Raw genomic sequence first — 14,191 nt, 5'->3', positions numbered from 1 at the left:
ATTTGTTCATGTTACCCTTGCCTTGCAACAACTTCTCTCCACATTTTCCAGTTGAGGAAACCGAGGCACAAAGCAGTTAAGGAATAGGTTCAAGACTCCACACTTGGTAACATATGAATTGAGGCAGTTTGGCCCTGAAGTCTGTGCTCTTAACTACTATATGCTGTTTTTCTTCTCATTGTCTTTAGACTTAACAAAGGAATTTTAGAATCAGCTTAAGAAGAAAAAGAACTAAATACCTATCTCATTGTTAATGAAATTAAATATTTCCACTGAAACATGAAAAAAAGGAAGTCTTTTGTACGTTTCAAGTACAGACTCTGCATGATGCTTACCTTAGTATAGAGGTGAATCCGGTCCGTATTCTTACTTGCACAGAACATTAAGGTTTCATACACTGGCAAGTTGTCTGAACTCTTCAACTGTTCTAATTAAGAAGACAAAAAAGGACCTGAAGGCTTACCTCTCCTCTAACCAAAATAGCTTATTTCAATCTTCTACGGGTTAGAATGATGAAAGAGCTATATAAAATGTATGACCATATTTGACAAAGAACACGTGTCTGCACTTAAAACTGTGATGGCAGGCCACCTAAGACCACACTGGCTTATATAGAAACCGGTTGCTTTGCACTTTTGCTAATGACCCTACAAGAGAGAAATAAATTCAGAATTAGCTGAAAATTAGATACGAGTTAGGTGTGAGAGAGAATTTCCTGCCAGTAAGAGTTGTTACTGGTCTTAAAGGAGTCTAGAATCTGGGCTTCTCTGAGAGTGGTTTTAAGTTGGGACTGCAGGAGCACCATTTTGGTTACCAGCAGCAATCCAGCCTGTGAAAGGCCACTTAAATGCCAGATTCCCTATGACCCGGTGCTTCACATTCACCAAAGGGGATATGTGGGCACGTTTTTTTTCTGATAATCTTATTTGCCACTTCTCAGTCTCACTGACCAATATATATGGAGAGAGAGAGGGTTATCACAGTGGATCTAAATAATAATTATGGTTAACTCTTATCAAGTACTTACAATGTGCCAGGCACTTTTCTCAGTACATACGTTAACAGCTCTCAGATATAAGTAGTGCATTATACGGAGGCGAAAACTGAAGCACATTAACTTGCCCAAGGTCACACCACCAGCAAGAGGACTTCAGACCAGTAATGTGGCTACAGAGCCTGTGCCCTTAACCTCTGCCACAGTTCCTAAATGACTTTCATCATCATCATTATTTTTTATTTTTTCTTCATTTCTTCTTTATTTTTTCTTAATGTGTTCCCCTAAATCTAGAAGTCTATGATTTTTCACTCTACTTGGCAACCTTATCATATTTTAATTTTTCTAATCAAGCCACTGGTCATTTTACAAACTTGGGACTATTCCCATATTTCATAAGTTCAAAAATGTCAGTTTTTTTCGATGCTTTAACATCTCAAAAATTGGCATGTTGTATAGCCAATAATCGTGCCATTTTATAATCACTGTTGGCCAGGTGGCAGTTGTGAAGTGGTTGTCATTGTCTGAGCACACGTGAGCTTAATCATAACTACAATTCCATTGTACAATACCTCAACACCACACTTGAGTCAAATGTGTTGTTTCTTACTACATGAGTTGAATTTAATTACCTCTAAGATGTCTTCAAAATGTTTCACTGATTTGGTATTGAAATAAAAAGTCAACATGCATACCAAAAAATTTTGCACGTAAAGCAGGAGAGCATAAATTTGATATTAAAGAAGTAAATATGTTATCACTGGAGGGATAATAAATTTTTTTTTATATTCTTGCAAAGGAATACTCAAGTGCTTCATGGAACCCAAGGAAAGGAGATCTCTGCAGACAGAGAAAGCTCTCACATCTGGATCCTGAGGTGTGCAGAAGGGCTACCTAGTATATGACAAAAACAACAAGTGAGGGCAGAAGGACTGCCGAATCCCCCAGGACTATGAAAGAACTATCAAAGCAACAGAGGGTTATGACCTGGTCTGGGATCTCATTCGGGAATTAAGTCATGATTTAATTTTTAGAGTTTCTTTCTTAATGTACATACAATAAGTGCATCATATAATCAGTACATCTTCAGATCTTTTGAAGAACCATGGTTAATGCATTAATATTTAAAGATTAGAAGTCATTCTCTGATAAAAAGCATTATAGGATTGATTCCAAATCAGTGGATATTCTTGGTAGTTAGCAGCTACATTGGGGAACATATTTCTCTTTCCATTGTTTTTATGAAGTATAATTTAATGGCTTGAGACTAGAGATGATGCATCTTGTGAAGACACAGCCATCCTTCCAGACTCGTAGAATTCCAGTTAGAACAAAACCAGAGTCCCTGCAAAGCACATGCCACTGCAGTTCTAGAAGACTTTATGTGCACAGACTGAACATTTTCACATAGTGTGCCCCCTCTGTCATCCTTCTGTTTTTTTTCCATGGAAATCCATGTTAGTGGGGAGAGGTGAACATATCGCTTGTATGGAATTCTCAGCCCATACGTATCGCTTGTATGGACTTCTCAGTGATCTGAGAAGTCAAAGAAAGAGAGGGCAGATATGGGGAAAAAGATGGCATTGTCTGGAGTGGATGAGACCAGTGCAAATTTCACTGGCAGAACAGAATTTCTAAAGGTCTAGAGATTTTTGAAAAGTAGGTTTAAGTAAACCTAGCATCTGCTTTCATCAAGGAACCAATTTCCAACTATCAAACCAGAATTTCCCTGCCATACATGAGGAGACTCATGGCCCATTAAGTTGTTTGTTCTCAGCCAGATGTTCAGTCCAGTGAGCTACATGTTGTCCTACAACAAGGGCTTCATCAGCACTAGAAGGATTGTCAGAGCAAGAGGAAGGAAAGCCCCACCTGAGAATACACCACCTAAAGACTGTTAAAATTAACACATCTAAAAGAGGGTCCATTCCAAGATATTATTTGAGAAGACCTTGAGGCATTAGAGGGAAGGAAGGCTGAGGGAAAAAGAAAGGAGGATGCCTTGAGCACAGAAATTCTTAAATGAACATTTCATTTTAAAACTATGAATCTGACTCTGAATTATATCTGTGTTTAATAGCAACTGATTTAAAAGAAAAACTTTAACTGTCCCATCTCAACTGTTATAATGAGAACATCAGTCTGTGGGTTACTATGGTCACTAACGATAAACAAAGAAAATAACCCCAAAGTACTCACGAACTAAAGCTCTGGCCACACATAACAACAGTAATGTGTGACCTATGGGAGGGTATGCACCAACCATCGCAGCTTGAAGTAACGAATGGTATCAACCAAAGAATAAATAAATCCAAACACTACATGGTTGGCTCCAAGTGCAGTCATGATTTCTATAGTCTTAAAATTATGTACCTTAAGAATGTTTTCTTAAAAAAAAAAAAACACCCCAAATCCTAAATTTAAACTAGGTCAATTAGTTGTAACCATTTAAAAGAAATTCGTGTGCAAATAATTAATGATCTGTTAAGTAGCTGTTAACATGCCAATCTTACTATTTTGTCCTAAAGAACCTCCCAAGTGTCAAAACCACACCCTCACTCGTGGATGGGCCCGACTGCATGAGGCTGGGCGAGCAGCCTGGGGGCAGCAGGGGCAGAGCTACGTGTCAGTTCTGCTGCGTCATGTCTGAATGCCCACAGCTCTGCTCTTCCAGCCATCTGGTATTTCAGTGTGTGCTTCCAAATGGTTGGTATGTTTAATATAAATCAGAATACAAGGAACCCGGAATGGGGTACTAGTTGCAAGTCTATCCACAGTATTATCTATCTACAAGCATACTTAGTATCTGAACACTGGAAGCGGAAACCAGACTTACCATCGCCTGGCTGGGGTGTGACTGCGTCTTCTCTCTTGATTTCTGATATTGCTTCCTTGCTCTCAGCCAAGGGGTTAGGATCTGAGGGTGCAAGGACTTGTTTGTCACAGTCAGAACTAGTCCAAACGCTTTTGGAGGTGTCTTTCCCAGGATCACCTTTCTCGTTTTCATTTTTATCTTGGGTAGAGCTGTCTATTTGTAGAATTACGAAAATCAAGCAATTTACACACAAATTTAGATAAAGTAATTATTTACTTTAAGGCCAGTTTTTAAAAAGTTATAGCTGGGTCTTATAAAAACAAACATGGTTGGGATGCCTGAGTGGCTCAATCGGTTAAGTGGATGCCTTCGGCTCAGGTCATGATTCCAGGGTCCTGGGATGGAGTCCTATACTGGGCTCCTTGCTCAGTGGGGAACCTGCTTCTCCCTCTCTCTCTGCCTGCTCCTCTCGCTGCTTGTGCTCTCTGTCAAATAAATAAAAGTCTTTAAAAAAAAAAAAAGAAAGAAACATGGTCAACAATGTCTATTCATTTTCTGCAAACACCTGTTGGGAGTCACTAAATGCCCCATGTGCAAATGATGGGGTGCTGGACAGGCAGTGAGGAATGAGATACACAAATCCCTGCTTCCTAGAGTTTCCATTTTAAGTATCAGAAACAGACAATCACCAAGGAAACAAATACATTGGAGAAAGAGAATAAAGGCCAATGAATAAAGAAAAAGAGAAGTAAAACAAGAAAATAAAACAAGGTTTCGTAATCAGGGGATGGTAGGGAACAAAGGTCCATAGGGCCAAGCTCTGGGTTGAGTTCCATTTGAGCTGAGGGCTGTTTGGGAATCTAGAAGGCCCAGCCCGAGGGCCTGTATTTGCATACTGGATTGTAAATGTAAACGAAGCCACTGAGGATTGTAAATAAAGGAATGGAATAATCTGAGTTTTTATGATTTTATTTTATTTATATGAAAGACAGATCACAAGTAGGCAGAGAGGCAGGCAGAGAGAGAGAGAGAGGAGGAAGCAGACTCTCCACTCAGCAGAGAGCCTGACACAGGGCTTGATCCCAGAACCCTGGGATCATGACCTGAGCCAAAGGCAGAGGCTTTAACACACTGAGCCACCCAGGCGCCCCTCATCTGAGTTTTTAAAAGCTCACCCTGGCTGCTTGTACTGAAGGGCCACAGGGAGGCTAGCTGCGAGGCCACTGAGGTCTGGGGGAGAAAATGGCAACTTCCAGTAGGATGATAGCAACAAAGACGACATGGCCAGAATTGAGATAGACTTTGGAAGTTATGCTGGCAGAACCTGACAAATCAAGTGTGGGAGAAGAGAAAGGAATCAAGGACGCTGCCTGGGTTTCTAGTAAGATGGATGCATGATGAGAGAAGAGAAGATTTGGTGTTAGATGCAGTGGTGTTGAAGAACTCCACCTCGGGCTATGGTCACCTTGAGGCACCCAGCACATGAGCAGGGCTGATGAGGCAGAGGCATTATGCACGAGCTGCGGTTCAAGCAGGCTACAAAAATATGGGCCTACAAGCTGTAAGATGGCAAGTATGAGCTACGTGCATGTTAGGAACAAAGCACAAGGGTACCTGGCTGCTCAGTAGAGCAAGTAACCCTACATCTCAGTGTCATGAGTTCAAGCCCCATATTGGGCACAGAGATTACTTAAAACAAAAACAAAACAAAACAACAAAAAAACAAAGCACAAGGTAAGGGTTACCTATTGACAAATATTAGTGTTCAATATATACTATACCAAGTTGTACCAAATGTACTAAATGTCCTGGAGACTGTATTAGCAAACTTTATAGGAGTGTAATTTCCTAATATTGCTCCTTTTTTTTTGGTTTGTTTTTAAAGATTTTATTTATTTATTTGAGAGAGAGAGAGAGAGAGCGCGTGAGCACACAGGCATGGGGAGTGGCAGGCAGAGGAAGAAGGAGAAGCAGACTCCCTGCTGAGCAGAGAGCCCCATGCAGGGCTTGATCCCAGGACTCTGGGATCATGACCTGAGCCGAAGGCAGCCGCTTAACTGACTGAGCCATCCAGGCACCCTTCTCCTTTAGTTTTCTGGATTCTATTTCCTCAAAGTATTGTATGGCAAACACTGATTAAAAATTTTGGATGAATTAGAATTAATTCTGCTTTCCAATACTTTTGGGGGTACATCCTAAATCAAGGTTGGAAATCATTATGCCAAGTACAATAATATTAACCTAATTATAACCTTTTGTATACAGTAGTATCACTATGACATATATGTATTTCTGTTAAATCAGACTTTCAAAGTCACAAAAAAAGTTTCATTTTTCTTTAGGTTGCTTGAGAGTTTGCTTATTAAATCAGGGGTCTAGAAATTTTTGCTGTTGCTCTTGGTATCACAAAGAAAAATAAGAACTATAAAACCTTATTAACCTATGATTTTCATTGCTAAATCACTCAGCTTATACTTCTATGTGAACTGGCATTATCCTGTAGTCATGAGATACTTTATTTTTATGACCTGGAGTAGTTGGAAATTGAATGAGATAATGCAAATTCTGAGAGATATTATATGGGATAAGCTTGTGGTTCCAATTTAGTTCACAGACAACAGGTGTCCACGTTACAAATATAACCACCCAGATGGCAGACTTGTCATTTTTGTAGGAACACCCAGAATTGAAAGAGGAAAAGACTCAGCTACTGATTACATTTTCTTTCAGATTAAAACTAAGACACAGGAGAACAAGAAAGACAGGAAGGAACTGCAAGCAGAGCCTTTATCTTAGCGGGCTCTGTTAATGTCATTTCTCTAATGACGGGAAAGGAGATGTGTACAATTATTACAACTGATAAAATAAAGTGATTTCTTCCAGCTTCCCAAACTGTCAGCTTGGCCTTCTGAGTTGCCATGCAAATAGTATCTAAAACTGGAAACAACTGAAATACTAATGATCTTTTTTCTTAAGACAACCTCAGTATTAATAATCATTTCGAAAACAAAACATCAGGATAATACCATGCTATAAAAACACACTCTGAGGTATATCTATAATCTTTACTTTTAAAATAGCAAGTTTTGGAAAAGAATAAACTCAGAAAACAGATACCAGTTTGGTTCTTCAAAGATCTACAGAGGAATTTTTAAGATTTGTCATGCAAGAAACAGGGCACAATGTATATTTTACTAGGCAAAGAAGCTACACTGGATTATTTTGCTAATTAAACAAAAATAATCTATAATTTCTTTAAAAACAAGTATTATCTACAGGAGAAAGAAAACAGCAGGTCTATGACTATAAGGCATATTTGCTGCCATAGCAACAGAGCTTCTATTCCTGCCCACTGAATTCACATCCTGCTGGCATTAATGAGAAATGTCCATTTGTGCCAAATTAATGCCATGTCACAGACGCTCAGGGATATACATTCTTGACAGAACTGGGAGCTTTCCACATTCCACCAGGGGATAAATTCAGTCTTCACTATGTAAAGTTCTTACTCTAGCTTAACAGCTAAAGTCAGTATTGAGTCCCACTAACCCGTGCTAACAGCAGTTGCCTCTAAAAACACAGACCATGTGAAGATGATATTGCCATGTACTCACCAGCTCTGCCTGGAGGGTTCTCACACATTTCACAATAAGGTAACACCGAATTATTGATGTAGGTGCAGAAACCACACTGCCAGCCCTTTCCAGGAAAGGGGCTGGCTGCCTGGGCTAGGGCCGTGGTTTGTCTGGGCCAGGATGGTTTCTCCTCTGGGGCACTGCAGTGGTTACTACTGGTCGTGACCGACTTCAATCTTTTAGCTTCAGGTTCAACATTGCTTTCATAATGAATGATATGTCTTGTGGCTCTTTCTCCAGGATCTGCTGGCACGACAGTATTTTTCTCTTGGAATATTCCTGATTCATCGCAGGAGGTCACCAACTGTCTTTTCTTAGGTTTTAGTAGAAAGAATGATCGAATATCATGCTGCTTTTCTTTTTCAAACTAGGAAAAACAAACAGTTATCAAATTAAAAAGCCATCTAATATGTTCTTCCTAAATGAAACAGATTAACCAACTATTTTCAGTAACCATATTCCTTTATCTTTTGAATACCTTGTTGGAAATGAATTCAATTATGCTATGACTCTTCATATATACATATATACAGAATATCATTAACACATCTATATACTTCCTGTCTTTTTTTTTTTTTTAGCACTTACAGTGTGCCAAGCACTTTACATATATTAACTCATTTAATCTTCATGCCAGCTCTGTGAGACAGGTACTAGTTTTCTTCCTATATTTTACATTTTATATTTTACTTCATCCACTATCTGCTCTAGAGGTATGTCAGGGAAAGGAAAATTGTGTATTTAAATATTCCAAGAACCTACCAAAATGGTTTCATGCCCAAACTACAAATACAGCCTTCATAAACAATGTTTTTCATATTAAAATGTTTTCTTGACTAGGGAGCATTTTTTCTTTTTTTTTTTGAAGATTTTATTTATTTATTTGACAGAGAGAGATCACAAGTAGACAGAGAGGTAGGCAGAGAGAGGGAGAGGGAAGCAGGCTCCCTGCTGAGCAGAGAGCCCGATGCGGGACTCGATCCCAGGACCCTGAGATCATGACCTGAGCCGAAGGCAGCGGCTTAACCCACTGAGCCACCCAAGCGCCCCGGGAGCATTTTTTCAAATAGCATTAAAGTGATTAATTAGACCTGCTTCTTTAACAGACACATCTTAATAATTATCTTGCTTTCAAGAAATATATTTCCTTTTCTAAGAAAATCTCTATCATTATCTCATGTTTTTTGTTTTCTTTTCAGTGTGTAAATCTCAACTTCCTTATTAGAGAAAGTGGGGTACATATCTCCACAAGTGATTAGCTAGCAGTGAAGGGAGATAAGGAGTCAATTTTAGAGAATTCCTGTTAGGGGTACCATGGTGGATACACACTGCATTTCCAAAGATGGTCACACCAGTTCTTATCCTATTTCACATGCTCTTCTCACAATGTGCCACCGACACACTACCTTTAGAGGTGGGGTCTGTGTTCCTCTCCTTTGAACCTGGGTGAATCTTTCTAACTGTCTCAATCAATAGAATGCAGTGAAAATGACACTGCGTGACTCCTGAGGCTAGGTCATTGAAGATTACATGGCTTCCACTCGGTTGCTGGCATTCTGAATCTCTTCCTCTTTTTGTCTTGGGTTGTTGGCCTTTGGAGCCTCACCAATGATGAAAGTTTTGAAAATAGTGGAGACAATTGCACAACACTGTAAATGTGATATTAAGTGATATTACCACTGAACTGTACACTTAACAATGGTTAAAACAGCAAACTTTATGATCATATGTTTACAAATTTTTAAATTAAAAAAAAAAAAACAAAGGGAGGAAAGCAGGAAGATTTAGGCTGTTTCCATATTGGTAAAATTAAAACATAACAGGAAAAAAATCATCCCCCCAAAACGTACAGCTTCTGTTTTCTGTGGCTGTTATTTATACAACCTTATGTATTATAAAAAGTTATCTCAGTTATGGAAGTAACAGAATTTAGATAAAAATACAAAGAAGGAGATTATTAACCATGAGACAAGATTTTTAAAACAAGGCACAAGGGAAATGCTAAGAAAAGGGTGAAGAAAGCAGAGAGATTAGCAGACTAACAGAGTTTGGTGTTTAAAAAAGTAACAAAGCAGAAAAGATAGTTAAATATTTAAAGAAAATGTTCTATTCCATATAATAGGATGGCCAAGAAGGCTTTCAGGATTTTGAAAATAGTAGCAAATGTTCAGAAAACGTGAACAAATCCCATCAGCTTTTTCTAATTAAAGCATGACCTTCTGAGTCCTTGCATGTCTGGAAATGAACTGATTTTGTTTCTAACCCTTAGTAGTTTCGCTGGGCATGCAATTCTTTTCAAGTCCTTAAAGACATTGCTCTGCTTCTTCCAACACCGGACGATGCCGATGATGTTCCCTCATAGCTGCACTTTCCCTTTGTTTTAGAGGCTTTTAAGAGCTTGTCTTTATCCCTGGTGCTCTACAATTTCATAATAATCTATATTTCTGTATCTGTGTCATTTATATCTATCTGCCTTCTGCTCAGCACCCAGGATACCTTAATTCTGAACGCCACTCAGTAGCTTTAGCTCTTGGAAATTTCCACTATTCTTTGATAGCTTCTTCCTCTTTTTTTGTGGAATTACTGTTAGCAGAACGTTGAACTAGACGTAATGTCCTATCTCTTATTGTCGTATTTCCCTTCTTTTTGTCTTTTTACTCTCTAAATTCTTAGGAGTTTTTCTCTAATCTGTCTCGCAACCCTGACTACAGAATTATTTTGATAGCCATATTTTCAACATCTAAAATTTCCTTTTTGTTTCTTGTTCCTTTGTCATAGTAGTCTGATTTTATTTATATTTGCAGTAGCATCTTAAATGTGAGGCTACTACTTTGAGTTTTTAAAATGTTATCTTTAGGGTTAATTCTTCTATCAGCTTATTTTTGTTCTCCTTTTTCATGCTACAGATTTCCTCCCCAAACACCCAATGACCTTGCTTGTCCCTGCATACCTGTGAATGATAGAACAGAAAGATTTCCTGGGAATGTGGGACACACAAGGCTTATCACCACGAAGATCTAAAAAGACATACTGGGTGTTATATGCAACTGAAGAATCATTGAGCACTACATCAAAAACTAATGATGTACTACGATATGTTGGCTAGTTGAACTTAATAAAAAATAAAAATATAAAAAAATAAAAGGACATACTGATTGACTACAAGAGGTGAAGAAGATGGAGGGGATCAGGGTGATACTTAAACTCCTATATTTCTGACTTGCAGCACTGTAGAAATGATATTTTCCTGTGATAGGGAATACAGGAAAATACTGGGCTCATGAAAAGACAAAAAGAGAATAGGTAAGGAAATACGTTCACTTTTACACACTTGTGAGGACTGTTGGGTACCAGGGTAGAGAGTTCTAGGAAGCAGGTCTGGAGTTCAAGAGAAAGAAACAACTAGATTCACACACCTGGGAACCACTAACATAGAGACGTGTTAAAGATATCAGACTTGCTGTCATGATACATGAAGGGAGAAGGTAGTGAGAAAAGGTCTAAGTCAAAGACAGAAAGCACAGAAACAGCATTAAGGGTGTAATGGAAGAGATACTAAGGAAAGACACACAAAAACAACAGTAAGAAAGGGGGAAAATCAGGAGAGTGGTAGCTTTATTGGGTGTGTGCATGTGTTTTGGTTTTCCACTCATTTATTAGGTGTTCGGTGGGCACTTTAAAACAGAAAAACCCACGTCCTTCAATTCTAGGAAATTTTCTTATATTGTGTTTTCTTCCTCTGTTTTCTCTGTCTTCTCTTTGTGGAATTCCTATTAGGCAAAAGCTTCTGGATTGATCATTTGATTTTCTTCAACTTTTCTCACACTTTCTGATTACTATTTGTCCTTCTTTCTTTGTGAGTGCCTCATTACCTTCTTTCCCATCCTTGTTGAATTACTATTTTCTGATATGACAGGTTCACTTCCTAAGAGCTTTCACTTGTCTAATTTCCTCTCCTTGTTTTGGTTTCATGGGCACAGTATTTTCTTTCAGGTCTCCATGGACATTAGTAATAGTTTTGGGGTTTCCTTTTAAAGTCTTCTTCAGTTTGTTCGATTGTCTCTGCTTCTTCTGATCTCTTTCTTGGCTTACATGATTGTTTTGGTCTCTGCTTTTCAAGTGAAAAGCTTTCCCCCAGGGCTGGAGGCCTTTACTGTCCACTCATATTTAAGAATGAGACTTAATAAGCATTAAGAATAAAATGTGATGGCAAGTTTCATGTGGGGGACTTCACTGAGTTCACCAGTGACTGTCAGGGAAACCCTGTCAGTCTCCATAGTCTTCTCGTGGTTCAGTCTGGTTCTCCAAAAAGGAGTCCTTCAGTTTCCTGCCTGAAGGGTACAGTGCTGGCTACCAGTAAACCGGGAGCTGATTAGGAAAAGGTTGCTAAGGATTCTATCATTAATTAAGGAGGCTTTGACTTAATATGATTCTTTTCAATTCATTGCCTTACCCCCTCTCTCAACTGGCTCTCTTCCTAGACATATTTTGAAATACATTTTTTTAAAGATTTTATTTCTAAGCAATCTCTACACCTGACATGGGGCTGGAACCCCCAACCCTGCGATCAAGGGTTGCCCGCTCCACCGACTGGGCCAGCCAGGCACCATTTAAAAAGAGCAAATAAAACAGTTAAATAAATAAATAAAAAATAAAAAATAGGAAACAGAAAACACAAAAAATAAAATGAATAAAATATATAATAACAGGCCACTGCCACTTACATGAAGTAATGTTTAGATAGTATCAGACTCTTCTATCCCATTCTACTGGTAAGGAATTTATTTCTACAAAAACATTTTAATCTCTCCATCTTCCCACAAAAAAAACAAAACAAAATACTTTTAGATTTGTTTATAAAAAAGCAACCCTCCCAAAAGAAAACAAAAACCTAAGAAAAAAAAAAAAAGGAATTCTCAGGGCATTAAAGTATCAGCTTTTACAGTTGATCTCTTTAATTAAGGTATTTAATTAAACTGTTTTTAAAAGAACATCTTTCACTATTTAAGTAATGACTAATTTTAGAAATTAACATGTGAGAAATTCTCGTTATGTGCCAGAGGCAAGTCACAGAAAGGTTAGCAGTGACTGACAGTAATCAGAAACTGATGGCTACCTCTGCCGCTATGAGGGCTAACTTATACTCGGGAGTAAGCAGTATAGGTGTTATTTTGAAACCTCAGCTTCTTGGATTATAATAAATTGAGACTTGAGTGCGTAAAACCCAGAAAAGGAGTGTGTGGGTGTAAAGGGAATCATTTTACATAATTTTGGGAACCAAAGGATCCACTTAGTGTATAATTTTAGAAAAATGAGAGGGCAAGATTAATTAGTAGCAATGACTTTAGTTAATGTTATGACGGGTACAATGGACAATGGTGTATGTGGCTATAGGTAGTGAACTTAGCACTGTGGCCACGAGGCTGCCAGAAGCAGTAAGGCCCAACAGAAATGAAGGCTTCCTCTGTGGTAATCAGTTACAAGCCTGATCTATGTTAACAGCTACGTTTTCTGAGTGTAGCCTCTGAGCAATCAGGCAGGAGGGTGGTTGATGCGGTTTCTCTGCTACTTGGCAGCTAGGAGTGATAAACACAGGTGGGAAAATCTCTCTGACACATCCTCACGATAATCATGCATGTTGGCTGGAACAGAGAAGGGCTGCAGGTTTACTGAACTGCAGGTGTTCTTAAGGTGGGAACCGTGGGCCTCTCACAAGACCTAGGATGGCCTGATTAACTGTGGGCCTGAAAAACTCCTGAGATGGTCTATAAAATGTTGTCTGTATCGTATGTACATTTTTGGAGAGCTTTACCCTCTCCATGGTCTCAGAGGGATTCAGGACCAACAAAAGGTTAAGAGCCACTGGACTAAAATAAACGAGCTGAACGTGAGCCTGTGGTTTGAGGAGCTCCGTTTCTTTCCTTCACTGCCTGTAAGACAGATTGAAAGTTCCTATGTGAACGTAATATAGGGGCGGTGAACTAACTCTTTTTAAGGAGATAACAAAGAAAGAAATTCCCTAAACACTTAAGGAGAATCCCTCTAGCTGTTCTCAAATAGTAATTTTTCAAAAAATGGAGTAATACCAAAAGAAAGTAACATCTGTGCAGGCACAAAACAGGCTCACTCAGCTCCTCTGTCCGTCATGGTAACTAAAATGACATGGGAGTGCCCGGCTGGCTGGAGGGAAGAAAGCTACTGAGGAGGTGAGTGAGCAGAGGCGAGCGCAGGAGGCGTGAGTGGGGCAAGTTAGAGCAGAGAATGCTGGGCTGACAGGACTCACTGCTGTACCGTCACGCTGGTCAGCTGGAAACAATACACACTATCCTTGATGTTTTGAGACAGGGACATATGACCGTCAGCTCCTCATGGAGACCCCAGCAGGTTCTTGGGCTATGTCTGATTAATGAAAGAAGGAAGTGATCTTTAACAAGATCTGTAGACACAGACACTAAAAGTGAATGCAAAACTTCTATATCTGTAAGATGCTTCTAATTACTTTTGTTTTGTCCTTTTTAAATTAATCTTTTATAAAGTAAATGTGGGCCCACTGATTAAAGCATCCGAGAAAGGCAGTCAGAAATAAGTAAACAAAATGCTTCCTAAAAAAACATATTTTCTAAAAATATTAGGTTTATTAATAACAAGACTCCCTATAGGAGCAAGCATTATTGGTCTTACCAGAAGAGACCAGAATCCTCAGGTTACAATAGCCACTCTGATAGTTAAATACTCAGTACCCATCCT

General features: G+C 38.9%; 1 protein-coding gene across 6 annotated transcripts in view; it reads right to left on the bottom strand.

The window, feature by feature from the left end:
- Positions 1-14,191, bottom strand: part of ZRANB3 (zinc finger RANBP2-type containing 3) — a 317,775-nt gene that overhangs the window by 18,356 nt on the left and 285,228 nt on the right. For 4 of the 6 annotated variants that reach the window (XM_046019609.1, XM_046019611.1, XM_046019614.1 and 1 more), the window contains 3 exons: positions 7,424-7,811; positions 3,831-4,022; positions 336-427 (listed from right to left, as the gene is read on the bottom strand). In XM_046019609.1, the coding sequence (XP_045875565.1) occupies positions 336-427; positions 3,831-4,022; positions 7,424-7,811 (672 nt within the window). The remainder of the gene's footprint in view (positions 1-335; positions 428-3,830; positions 4,023-7,423; positions 7,812-14,191) is intronic. The other 2 variants (XM_046019610.1, XM_046019612.1) reach the window with 2 other exon arrangements.

This window comes from Meles meles, chromosome 9, assembly GCF_922984935.1.
Source record: "Meles meles chromosome 9, mMelMel3.1 paternal haplotype, whole genome shotgun sequence".
In the NCBI taxonomy this organism is placed as follows: Eukaryota; Metazoa; Chordata; class Mammalia; order Carnivora; family Mustelidae; genus Meles; species Meles meles.
Note: the sequence above shows the minus strand (reverse complement) of the source record. Positions and strands in the feature narration are given on the sequence as shown.